Source organism: Corvus moneduloides, chromosome 2, assembly GCF_009650955.1.
Source record: "Corvus moneduloides isolate bCorMon1 chromosome 2, bCorMon1.pri, whole genome shotgun sequence".
Taxonomy (NCBI): Eukaryota; Metazoa; Chordata; class Aves; order Passeriformes; family Corvidae; genus Corvus; species Corvus moneduloides.
In genome coordinates this window covers 14,043,601-14,056,665 of record NC_045477.1, presented here as the reverse complement: position 1 = coordinate 14,056,665, position 13,065 = coordinate 14,043,601, and the positions used below count along the sequence as shown (strand labels likewise).

Sequence of the window (13,065 nt, the reverse complement as noted above, 5' to 3'; positions counted from 1 at the left end):
TTTTCTGAAGGATTGAATGTGAAGAACTGAATTTCAGAGACTCTGTCTTTTTTCTTCCTTGAAAAAGTCAATATTGCTTGAAAGGGAAAAAAACCAAAACCAGGCTTTTTCTTATGAAATGTTTGTTGATGACACAGAAGCAGATCAGTTAATGTCCTTTCTTTAAACATATAATTGCACAGAGGATTGTGGTAAGGTAATTCTTCCAGCATAGGTGTCTTACACCTTGTCACTGGTTTTTTTGTGCCTACAGAAGAAAGCCTGGCAAATACTTTTCACCCACAGTTATCCACTTGCCGATGGCGGATGGGCACCTTCCCACACTCAGGGATTTACCAGCTGTCTGGGCGAAAGGATGCAAACTCTCCTTGGAGAATTAATCTTGCCAATATTATCTGCATTTCTGTTACTTCAAGATTAGTGGGTTTCTTTTCACTTTTGACAGAATCATAAATGTCTGGGCCCTGAGGGGACTGTTCCCTGCACACCCACCTCCCCTTGGGACTGGTCCACAGAGAACCCCACTGTGAAGTTGGATTTGCTGGTAGCCTGCAACAAAACAACTTTCATATTCAGAGGAGCACCTAACAAGTGCAGAAAAATCTTGCTGCCATTTCCTCCCTGATCTCTTGGTGAACTACGAGAGTGTTGATTATGATTTTAAATCCCTTAATAAACTGAAATTGGTGTATCAGAATGATTGCTTCACTTTCTGTGCTCTCCTTCAATAGCTGCAATCAGCACAGACTTTCCAACGAAATCTCCTTCATTATAAAAGACAAAGGGGAGAGAATAGGGAAACAGATATTCCTGGTTACAGCTCCAAGACTAGAATTTTCTCCTTACCTGAAAACAGCTCAAACTAGTAAAGTTTGAGACAAAAGTCACCTTTAGACCATTATTTGAAGAAAATGTCAAATGAAGAGAATTGCAGACTGGATTTGCATAGAATCCACTTCATACTGCTTAATTGTCCTGATTAAACTTATTTGTATTTACGGGATGATTGATTACAGAAGAATACCTAACAACTTTGATAAGCATCTATTGTGGTTTTCATATAAATAAAACAATTATAATCTTACTTGTAAAAGGTTTTATACATAGGTATTGGATCATAACCAGACGAAAATTAATGACTTGCTAGCATTAGGATTCTCAGCAAGTTTTTGAAACACTTATTAATCATTTATTAATGCTTTATTTATAAACTTGCTTCTGTAGCCACATTTCTGTGATGTTTCTTTCATGTAAAAAAGCATTTTTCATTAATTTTATCAGTTTATGGCTGTTCTTCGTTACTGTGTGAAGACAACAATGCTATTCCTTTAGGTCACAGTAGAGAGAGAGCAGAATATTCAGTTTATCTCTGAAAATCTCTGTATTGGAATTCTAAGAGTCTTCCAGGAACAACTTTCTTCTGCATGTAGTTGTTCTATCTCTCCCTTGAAAGATGTTTTTGGAATTTGCACATTTTGTACATTGTGGGAAGAAAGGTCTGCAGTTTTACCACTCCTGAGTAGAATCAGACGGATAAATAACTGCCCTGTAAAATTTCAGAATATTTTATCACTTACTGCTGGGAAAAAAATCATGACCCATGCATTATGTATGCACCACCACTTGAGATGTGCAAGCAGTTATCGGTCCCCGTGTAAACAGCATTTATATCTGAATCTTAGCCATAAACTGTCCCTAAAATGTGAACAGATGGAAAAAGTGGTTTTGTTTCCATTAAGGAACATTGACTGAGTGTGGAAATTATGATGATCCAACTACAAATCGTAACACAGGAAACTGACTGCATTCTAAACAGCCTCCTCACTTAGCTGAGATGATGTTGAGGCATGGTAGGAAAGTGGTTCTTTGTTACTAAAGCACAATCAGAAACTGTCTCAAAAATATTTATTTGTTATTATAATTTAATAGACTTTAAAATATCCTAAAGTGTCACAAAAAGCTGAAAGAAAAAAAAAAGCCTTCACACTAATAAAAGCTTCTTTAAAAAATCCTTCAGGCAGTGAAAATAGGGATTTTGGAGAGGCTATCTCAAGGTTATCTTAACATGACACTGTAAGTAAGATAAAATATAAATGGAGAGAAGTTTAAACATGTTTTAGAAGAAAATGCTAAAACCTTCTGAATGTTCAGGAAACATGCAAAGGCTGAATATTCCAGAAAGATTCCAATCACATTTAGCAGTATTTCCTTTATAAAAAAACAACACTAATTTTGTTTTTTGACATCTCCACTTGCAAAAGCTTTTTCTGTTCTGCATTGTTATGTCTGTGTTTCAGTAACATGTTCGGGTTTTCTGGTTTGAGCCTATAGTACTTCACAAACAGAACAAGTTTTCAACTTAGAATAGAATACCTGAAAGGACTTATGACAAATGCTTTTTATCATAAAGGTCACTTTTGATTTCCCTTCAATAGCTTCAATAAGATTTACGAAAACAAGATGTCTTCTGTTTAGTAAATATTTGACAATCTGAAGTAGTTTTTGATTTCTAAAATAGTTCAGAGAGAAATTCAGAGAAATATAGGATATACAGTCTCAATGTTTCTGTACAGGGGTATATCAGTAGAGATTTCAGAAAACATCATGAATTAATTATGAATGTAGTATTAATTTTTAATATTGCCCACTGTCCTTTCAATATTTATGTATTTACTACATGACTCTCTGTAGACCACGATGGCTTTTTAGGTTGTTTTCATATTTACTAGTTTTTGTCATCACTTGGAGTAATTTTTGATAATATATGCTATTGAAAGGTATCTTTAATATGTCCAAAATCATAAATGTGACCTATTTTGTTTTCTTAACAAAACCTTTCAACATACAGTTAGGAGACAATGAAATGAAGAGGAAAACGCATGTTTTCAAGATGCTACACTCCCTGAAATCTTCCATGTGAAAAAGGAGAGTAAACTGTACAAAGGAGGATGTGGGAAAATAATATGACAGTATGCAGGAAGTAATACAGCTTTCTGCCAAAGAAATATTTAATATTAGTAGGAATAGCAGCAGAGATCCTAAATACTCACAATCTGCTTCATGGTGGTAACATCTGCATAAGGAGTGCAGGTATCTGTACTCGTCACTCTACATCAATTTTAGAATAGATTACCATAGAATTCAAACAAGTCTTGGACCAAAATGATTCCAAGATAAATTCACGTTATACAGAAATCTCCAAAATGAGCAACAACTTAAAAACACTCAATGCTGAAAGAATGTTTCAAAAGGAAAGTGTGAATTTTTGAAGAAGGAAGCTCCAGTCAACTTTAGTAACAAGGGTCTGTCAAATTACACATCTTTCCTACTGTAATCAATTAACATTTTAATAAAATTCACATCAACAGAAATAATAGGAAAGAAAGTTTTATGGGGAGTAAGGTGAATATGTTGTTTTGCGAAGTTAACACTGAGGACTTTTTTTTGTTCTGGCTTTACAATGAAACTAAGCATCTGTGAGATTGACTGATTGTACTCACTGGGTTTTTACTCATTTGAGTACCTTGCACCCTACTACACAGGCTGGTCATTTCAGGTTCTACTATTTGATATAGTTCATATCAGAAAAAATTATTGCAAATTCATTGAAGGAAGTAGTATGAGAATAAAAGTCTCAGACTTGATCTGCAACATTGCATGAAAAGAAAGGAAGAAGTACACCAATAGCCATTAATGTGCCTGTCCTGCAAATAGAGGAAACTCAATGTCTTCTTTAGAACTTCTAGTATTGAAAGAAATTCAACCTATATTGGAATAAAATGAATGTTACTATGATTTGCATTATTACATTTATACACACAGTTACTGTGTTTGGCTAAGAAAAACAAAAGATGAAGAATTATAAACCTGTTTTTTGAATACATGTTAACTACATGTTCACCATATGTTTCTCTGAAATAATTCTGTAATTTTGAACATGTTCAAGTTAGTGCAGAATTTTTATATGAATATAGGATGTGAGATGGAAAGAGATAACACACTTTAGATTTGCTATATTTTTGTCTCCCGTCACTGCTGATAGCTGCAAAAGCATTCACCTCCTGAAGTATTAATCAGAAGACTGTTGGGGCTGCTTTAATTTGCACTAAGAATACCAAAATGTAAATTTGGATACAAGGGTTAACATTACTCTGTATAAACTCCCCAACTCATCAGGGTGTAAAGAACTCTTGCCTGTTTGGGGAGGCTTATGTTCTTTCCTGCCAAGAGACACGCAAGTAAGTACCCTCTTAGAGGGCATTTAATGCTTGTTGAACAAACATCACAGATATGCTTTTGAAACAGGTATCATGAGTATTAACAGGTATGTAGAAAATTTACTAAGTAGCTCAAAATCAGTAATTAATGCCCAGGATTAAATATTACACAACAGCTTACTTAAAATTATTAATTTTGCTGCATACATAATGCACATTTTCAAACGCAATCTCATTTCTACTCTCTTTGAAATGTATAGCTTCAAAAGCTGGCTTTTAGTGGGACATGAAAAAGTGACAACAATTGTAAATGTTTTTAAAACTAAAAAGTAACAGTTGACTTTTACAAAGTTGCAGGAATATTTCTAACTGGTGTAGAGAGGTCTGCACTAATATAAAGATACAGCTACTGCACTAAGACAAAGAAACAATTAAGATATACTTACAGTCTTTTCCTTGGACATTCTTCTCAGTTAAAATACTTCCATTTATTTTTTGTATACTTACTTTGAACTCCATGGGAGCGAACTATTTTCCAGGTTTCCGAGGCTACCTCTTTCACATCCACTTGGTAGTGGTGAATGGGCACACCTCCATGTGAATCTGGCTTATTGAACGAAACCTTGGCAGTGGTTTGTGACAGCTCTAAAACTCGTACTCCATAAGGATTTGATGGCACATCTGAAAAAGTACAAATACAGTTTAAAAATCAGCAGCAATGAGATAGATCTAAGCAGCTGGTAATCTACCCACAAAAGTTTCCTTAGAGTCTTCAAGTGAGTAAAAAATAATATTGAATATCGTGCAATAATATTTGTGTTAGACAAACAAGCTTTCTACTATAGAGCTGTAAGAAAACCACATTCATTTTCTTGTATGTTAAATTACTGCAAAAATATTTTCCATTTTTGCCTTTCTTTTATAATATGATATTTTTAGTAGCTAATTTCATGATGGTCAAATGTAAAAGATCAGTTTGTTGACTGTATAACAATGTAAAAGAAAATAACAAACTTTAAATCAAATTTAACAAAAGAAACAGTTACAGCTACATAGATCGTTCAGACTCTAAATTCTTTGAAATGAGATTATAACAAAGAACCTTATAAATAATTTGGCCATTTTATGGAATTCTGAAACACAGCTGAAAACATGAATCTCTTTTTCTTTTGTTGGAAGACTGGATTTCAAGCTACAAAAAAGATATATTAATGGAATATTAAATTCTCAGTTTAAGAAGTAATTCACAAAATAGGTTGAAAGAAACATTTTCTCTGAAATCAAAAGCAAGAGTATATCTTTCAAAGTAGGAAAGATCTATGAAAATAGAGCAGGTGTTTGTAGGTGTTGAAATGCTACATATGAAACAAAAGCAAAAAATAATATTGGGGTCAGTACACCTTTAAAAATAGAAATATTACTTATTTTTACAATTTATAATCAAACACATAGAAGTCAAAAGACTAGCTTTTCTAATTGTCCTACATTTTAAGGAGTTATAATCATAAAAAATTATATTGAAAATGCTAGGAAGAATTCTAATTCCATGGACAGAATACCAGAGTTTTGAAACACCATTAGAAATTTCTTTTCTGATCCATCTGAAAATGATTTGCATACCTGCTTCCAGATTTGACATTGCTTTTGTCTCCATGTTATAAAGGATATTTTCGTAAGGACATGTCAGAATTTGAGCCAAAGTCTGTAATTTGGTGAGTGGGTAATGAACCATTTACATAAAATATTGTCTGTATTTGAAGACTGTCAGACAGTTGTGAATAAAAAGAAATCAATCTGCGCTTCACCCAGCATTGGTACTTGAATGAAAATGAGAATAATCTATATCTATAAAATATTAAGGAACATATTTAACGATATATTCCGCCACAAATTCTCAGGAAAAGGACAGTGCCAAATCTGGCCTAAAGGGGCTAATTTGTACAACCTTTTAATTATCCAAAACTTAAGTTTTTTTGAGAAAAACATCTCTGTCAGTTGTCAGACTTGAATGTCTTTATGTGAGTATCATAGCTCCTACAGCTGGCATTTCTGATTCTAGGCGTCCTGAAACCTCCAATACTTGGTGTTCATTGGTTAAAACCAGCATAGATTTATTTACATGGATGAAAAATTATAATATCTTTTACTTAAAGACACAACTATGTGAATCCATGACATTATAGATTTTAGTAGAATTCAAGTCTTAGCTAGAGGGATTCAAACCCTTTTTTATTCCAGGAAACACTCATCAGGGTGACGATTTTGCAAGAAATTTTCACTTTTCTTAGAAAGGGATTGGAGATTTGTGATCAGATAGAACATGACCAAATGTAACCAATCTGCTATGAATACATGAGAACACAGACCTGGGTTTTGGATCTGTTTCTAAATTGATCAAAGAGTTGGGGGTTTTTAGAAGAAAGAAATTATGTTCAAAAAACTTACAGACTTTTTTTCTGTGACCACGTAGAAGAAGAATGAATTATATGAGTTGTGTGTTAAGTCAGCATTCACCCCAAAATCAAGAGGAGGAGGTTTAGAACCAACTTGTGACCGATCCCTTTCCTTCAGATTCTCTTTACAGCTGAGAGAAATACTTTTTTTTTCCTCAATATAGTCATTAAGTACATAAGCACCATTCTGTGTACAGATGCCTTCTCTCCAGAGCTTAAATAGCAGTTCTGAGAGGAATGGGAAAAATACGGAGTAAGAATCCTAGCAAAGCAATCCAGGACAGCCACACCAAAGCAGAATGGCACTTTATGAGTCATGAGGATACCATAACTTGGGAAGATGATTATCAATATTCAGTAGTAAAGATGAATGCTCTTCGGATTTAATTGCAAGCTAAAAGCTGCTGTGGATACCTACAGTATTAAAAATAGCTTCTAAACGTCTAAAAATTATTTTTCTCTTGTTAAAAGTGTTCATAACAAACGAAAACATTTAGGGGATGAATGAATATCTAATATCATTCATGCTATTTTTATGGTAGTTTTTTTGGATGATACTTTAATAAGGCAAATCACCAGGGCTTCTGTCTGCATCAAAACATTTGGTCAGTGGTATGAAACAAAAATGTGTTATTTATATATCCACTCTGTTCTTGACTTTCCAAATCTTCAGGAGACCTCTTCTTCTTGTGTGTTAATGCCTGTGTATGATTAACTATAATAAGCACGTGTGGCAGTTTAAACTTAGTTCTATGGACCAGTTGCTAAACCATTGCAAAAGCTGGTATCGCCTCTGCGATTTACGTATTTAAAGCAAGAGCAAGCTCGAGAAGTTCCTTTTTTTCCCGCCTCCCGCCGAGGGGTGGCGAGAGAGGGGCTCCCCCCTGCCCCGGGCCCTGTCCTGGAGCGGGCCCGAGCTCCCCGCCGGCGTGGTGGTGGGGTAGGAGCGGCCAGGAAAGCCACCCTGGAGCCAGGAGCAGCCATGCGGCCGGAAAACCCCCAACTGAGCCGGGACCGCGCAGCAGAGACAGATCGGAGGCCGCCGCAGCTCCGCGTGGAGCTGGCGGGGCCGGCGGGGCCTCCCCACAGGCGGCACGAGTGGCGCCGAACCGAGGAAGACACCACGCAGCTGGCAATGAGAAACATGCCGAGTTTTTCCTGGCACAGAGCCCAGACAGGAGACAAGATAACTTCTTAGCCACAACTTAACAGGCACCAGTTTTCTTCCAGGCCATAGAGAAAGGAAAAGTGAGATTATGTGAGACGAAGCCAACATGGCAGCGCCAAGGTCAGTGAAGGAAGGGAAGGAGAGCATTCGCTCCTAGCGCCGGAGCATGACCTTGCGTGCAATGGTGAGGACTGCAATGCTACAGACTGTTTCTCTATAATTCATTGAAGTGCATGGGGGGATGCAAAGATCCATGCGCAGCCTGCAAAGAAAAAGTGCCCACGCCAGGTCGCATAAATGCTGTGAGAGGCTTTTAGAGATTGAAGAAGACAGCCTTTGCTTCCAGGCTGGAATAGCTTATTCTTAAAAGACTAAAACCCCATGAACCATTATGGCCCATGCTAGCAGTCGTGTGAAGACTGCTAGACCCGTGGTAGAGATTTTTTTCACTGGAGCACCGGGCTGTTGTTTTGTGAAGAATCCCACAGCACAGCAGAAGAAACTCTTTCCTTAAACATAAAGACAGGAAAGGAAACACTGACCAAACTCCCATGTTTGTTTCCCTTGTGCAGCTTGGTAGAAAAAAGGATGTACTGGAAGAGAAAAGTGTTCTGAGATTGCACTTTAATTACTTTTAATTCTGTTAGTAATAAATCTTCTTTATACTGTAACTGTTCAAATGTGGACCTGCTTTGCCTTGAAGTTTTTGTGTTTTCCTCAATAATCCTTATTTCACCTTATGAAAATGAAGTTTTAATTTCCCCTTCTCTGCTTAACTATAGTAGAGGCAAGTAAATAAATAGATTTCTTGGGGCTTGGCGCCTAACCAGCATCCAACCATGACAACATGGCAAACGGAAGATGAAATCCTTCAGGAAGAACCTTATGTTCGCTACTGCAGATTCAAGTATCATTTCTGCCAGAGGAAGATATGATTCCAGTTGATAATAAGCATGAAATTAAGCTCCTTTGAAAACCCAGTATTATATTTTGCGTAACTAGCACAATGCAATATGTTTAGAACTCACTGAAGTGTAAAATACATCCACAATACTATTTTAAATATGCATCTCACATTCCAAACCACCCACACGTGCAGGTGAGTTTCATGCAGTTTTCGAAGTTGAACTATATCACTTCTAAGGAAGAGAGTGAATCACCTGAAGAAAATGTAGCAGGAGGCACATTCCTGGTGAAAACCAAAACCAAATACTAGCAATGCCATCAGGATATAATAAATACCTACTAGGCAAATCTGTAACTTTTTTCCCCAAAGAAGATCAATAACAGCATAATGAACTGAATCTAATTCAGTAGTTCTCTAATGAGTATGAATTTGTTCGTGCAAGGTATACAGCCTTCTGGTCCTGATCCAGCTAAACATTCCCGCATTTGAGCTGTCTCCTGTCAGCCGCAATTACTTGGAGCATTGCCATGATTTTCATATTAGAATTGCAAGGCTTTTGGATCAATGTTTAGCAGGAGTGAAGAATAATTTGCAATGTTATGTACTCTGAAGTCTGCCTGGAAGGATAGAGCTGTGGATCTTGGTCTTTTTCCTTCTAAAACCAACGAGCATAATGAATCTTAGAGGAGTTTAGCTACTGGCAGTGATCACTAATTCATATACTATCACAGATATAAGTTGAAGGACTAAGTAGTAGAAAAAGGAAGGGATTTACTTTCTATGATTTAAAGATCACTTAGTGATAGCAAAGATTCCAGATTACTCCCTTAGAAGTTCCACTGCTATCTTTTTTTGTCATTATACTGCTGTCAAAACAAGAGATAATTCATCACCAGTTCAGCCTTTAAATTAAAGACATAAAAAGACCCAAAGAGTGTCAAACATTTAGTCAACTTCATTTTCTTTACACAGTATCTATTTCTCTGTTCAATATGTGACTACATTCATGTATGATGTTAAAGAATCAAAATCTAAAAGTATCCCCAAACAATAGGTGTAAAATTGCACTTCATGTATTTTGTACTCAGCACATAATGCTGGTTTGCACAAATGAACTTTGTGATGTAATGGCCCAAGTTAAGCAGAATTAGTTTGGTTCCAAAAACAGTATCACAGCTGATAGAGAAGTACACACAGAATTATGAGTACGTATTTGTCTCCACTGATGTGTAAAGCTCCTACAATTACGACCAAACTTGTTCAATAAATGACCACTTTTTATCACTGGGGATTTTCTTTTCAAGCTGTTTTTTGGATAGCTTTATGGAAGAAAATAACTCCCTCTCAGACTTTAGCAGTCCTGGGATAAACAGAGAAAAGGAAGTGATGCTGTGAGAGTGCGTAGTGGGCTCAGAGACTGATCTTCCAGATAGCTTGTCTCCTATCTCCTGTCGGTATGCTCCTACTGCTGTTCTCCAGCTTTTCCTCTCTCTGTACATTTGGCATATATATTGACTGAAAATAACTGTGTCTAAATGCTGAACTTAAGTAGCACCAGGACATTGGCAAGGAAAGAGATGAAGCTGGGGACTAGACTTTTGGAGTCAAAAATCTCTATGGAATAGCTTGTGCTTGTATGTCCGTAGAATAGAAAAAAAAGCCTAAAAAAATATTAGATCTATATAGATTTCTTTTGCCAAACTTCTGAGAGTTCTGGAAAAATAAGCATTCAGTTAGTAAATAAGACCACAGCTAGCAAATAAATGCATAAATAATAAATTAAAATAAGACACATGCACACAAAGCAGAACACTGCTGCCATGTTGATATGCTGATTGAAAATATGTTGCTGTTTTGTTCATTTTTTAATAAAAATCCTTTAGCTGCTAAGATGTGAATGGCAAGTTTTAGAACAGCAAGTTAGGTTTTAGGTCTGCCCATATTTTGTGCAGACAAATGGGCTTTTGGCAGGATATGATTTTCTTTTTCATTATACTATTCTCCAGCGAAAATTAAGTCCTACTACTTTGATTTTCTTTTACCTGTGTGAAAATGCAAATACTTGGTGAAAAAAGGAACAACATCCATTAACCAGCAGCAAAGTTCCAGCATCAAAACTACAGACTAGTAAATTTCTAAATTTGATTTTGTAGTCTTTATCAGTTATCAAACAGCCTTTTCATATTTTGAGTATGACTTTATTCCATAAAACAGGTTACAGGATGCATTTTCTGTGAAGCTCAATTATTGTCTTTCCCATGTCTTCATTTGCTTTTGTTGTCATTATTTCCCATCCTCACTGATTTTCTGTGTGCACAGGATGCCTAAAGAATACCTAATTCAATAAAGTGGTGTAGGAGTCCTCAGTATCTAATGACATCATTGACTGTTTGTTTTTTAATTCCCTGTAATATTCCTGTAGAAAGGAAAAAGATAAGTCATAGAGCTATAGCAGATGTAGCATCTCTCATTTGCTCAGAGAAGCTGTGGATGCCCCATCACTGGAAGTGCTCAAGGCCAGGTTGGGCAGGATGTTGAGCACCCCGGTCTAGTGAAAAGTGTTCCTGCCCACAGCAGGACTTTTAAACCTTATGCCATCCCAGAATACAAGAAAGAAGGGGAAAGGAAAGTCTAGGAAGAGTAAGGCTATGAGATCCTTAGAGATGACTCATAGTTTACTTTTTAGAGCTCTAGATTCAGCCCAGCTATACATCCAGCTATGTACAAAATCTATATTAATATTTATAAAAAGAGAAACCTTCAAAATTCTCATTTTGCTGTGTGTCACAACCTTAAAATTTACCATTTTAAGATATTAAATTACCCATTCCAATAACATAGTCCTAAATTACTGATGGCCATGTGATTTTCTATTTACCTAAAAAAGCATTTAAAATAATGATATTGAGACCTCAACAAAGCAGAAGGATGCTTTTCTAGTTCATACTGGCTCCCTGCATAGTGGTATTTCACATGAACTATAGATAAACTAGATTTGGACAAATCTAGGAATATCTCTGCTCATCTCAGGCTCTGAGAGCCATTGGGACAACCCATCAAGGTGTCCTGGGTTGCCAAAATTTAAGCCTGACTTAAGATTAAAACCAGAGTGTAAGTAAAGTTCTAAAATACAAGTTCTGTCTGTGACATGAACCAATTAATTTGCAGTGGCAAGAAGTGACTGTGGTTATTTTCACATTCTATATTTTACTCACATAACATTTTAAAAGCTCAGGTAATGAAAAAGGAGGTCACCCATGTGGTATTTTTAAGAGTTGATCACAAGTCAGGTCATGGGCATGTCTGATTAAGCTTTCAACATAACTCTGAAGTATCTAAACAAGCCAGCATCTTCCAGAATGAAACCTCAAATACTCTGCAGCTTTTCAGTTGTTTTCAAAGGTTTAAATGGAATTCAGGCTGATTCAGTAGCTCTGTATAATCTGAGTGAACAGTTACGGTTTTCCTGTCATACAAAAACAGCTGTAAATTGCATATCAATTCTGAAAGAAATCTTCCTTTTTTTAACCATCAATAAGTCTAATTTCTTAAGGAAGGCAAAAGGAATAAAGATAATGGAATTGTGACAGTATGATTACTTTTTAAGTACCAGTAAATTAATAAAAAAAGGTAGTTTGATTCTGCTGAAAAAGCAAAAGCAAAGCAGAAAATGGAACAAAACATGAAGGAACAAGTAATTCCTGCAGAATTTAAAGAGAAAACTATTCATAAAATGATCATCATTCGTGATCAAATTTACCCTAGCAGCATACTTTACTTAATACTGTCTCCCAGCTAGGAATTGTATTTATTTTTCCCTGACAGAGCCTTTGTAAAAGTATTCTACGCCCCAGCATTTGTATTTACAATCAAAGCCAGAAGGCAATGCTGGCTGCATTGAAATGCATCAAAATTATTTTATAGGCTTTAATGTGGAAAATATCAATCATTAGGCCTTCCTAATCAACCAGAGTGAAGCAACTGATGAAATAAAACTAGGGAGAAAGATGTATTTGACATCTTACACCTGTAATTATTATAATGGTTTTATCCTCCATCTCCTGATTATTTTCCATTTCTAGCGGATGCCAGTTAAAGTGCAAAACTTGTAACAGTGAATTACATGTTTGGGTTTTTATTCTAAAAACAAAGTCTATTTAGAGGCAAATGCTAAAACTATCAATCTTTCAGGATACTGAATATTATGCATTATACTACGGAATATTATGCATTACATTACTGTATTATGCAAGTAGTGCATAGTAGTGAACAGTGACACCCCAAACCCAGCTTTTCCAGCCTTGCTCACTGTCACTACTA

At 36.0% G+C, this 13,065-nt stretch overlaps 1 protein-coding gene across 2 annotated transcripts in view; it reads right to left on the bottom strand.

The window, feature by feature from the left end:
• NCAM2 (neural cell adhesion molecule 2) overlaps window positions 1-13,065 on the bottom strand; it is a 282,099-nt gene that overhangs the window by 66,641 nt on the left and 202,393 nt on the right. For both annotated transcript variants that reach the window (XM_032097436.1, XM_032097444.1), the window contains exon 12: window positions 4,725-4,898. In XM_032097436.1, the coding sequence (XP_031953327.1) occupies window positions 4,725-4,898 (174 nt within the window). The remainder of the gene's footprint in view (window positions 1-4,724; window positions 4,899-13,065) is intronic.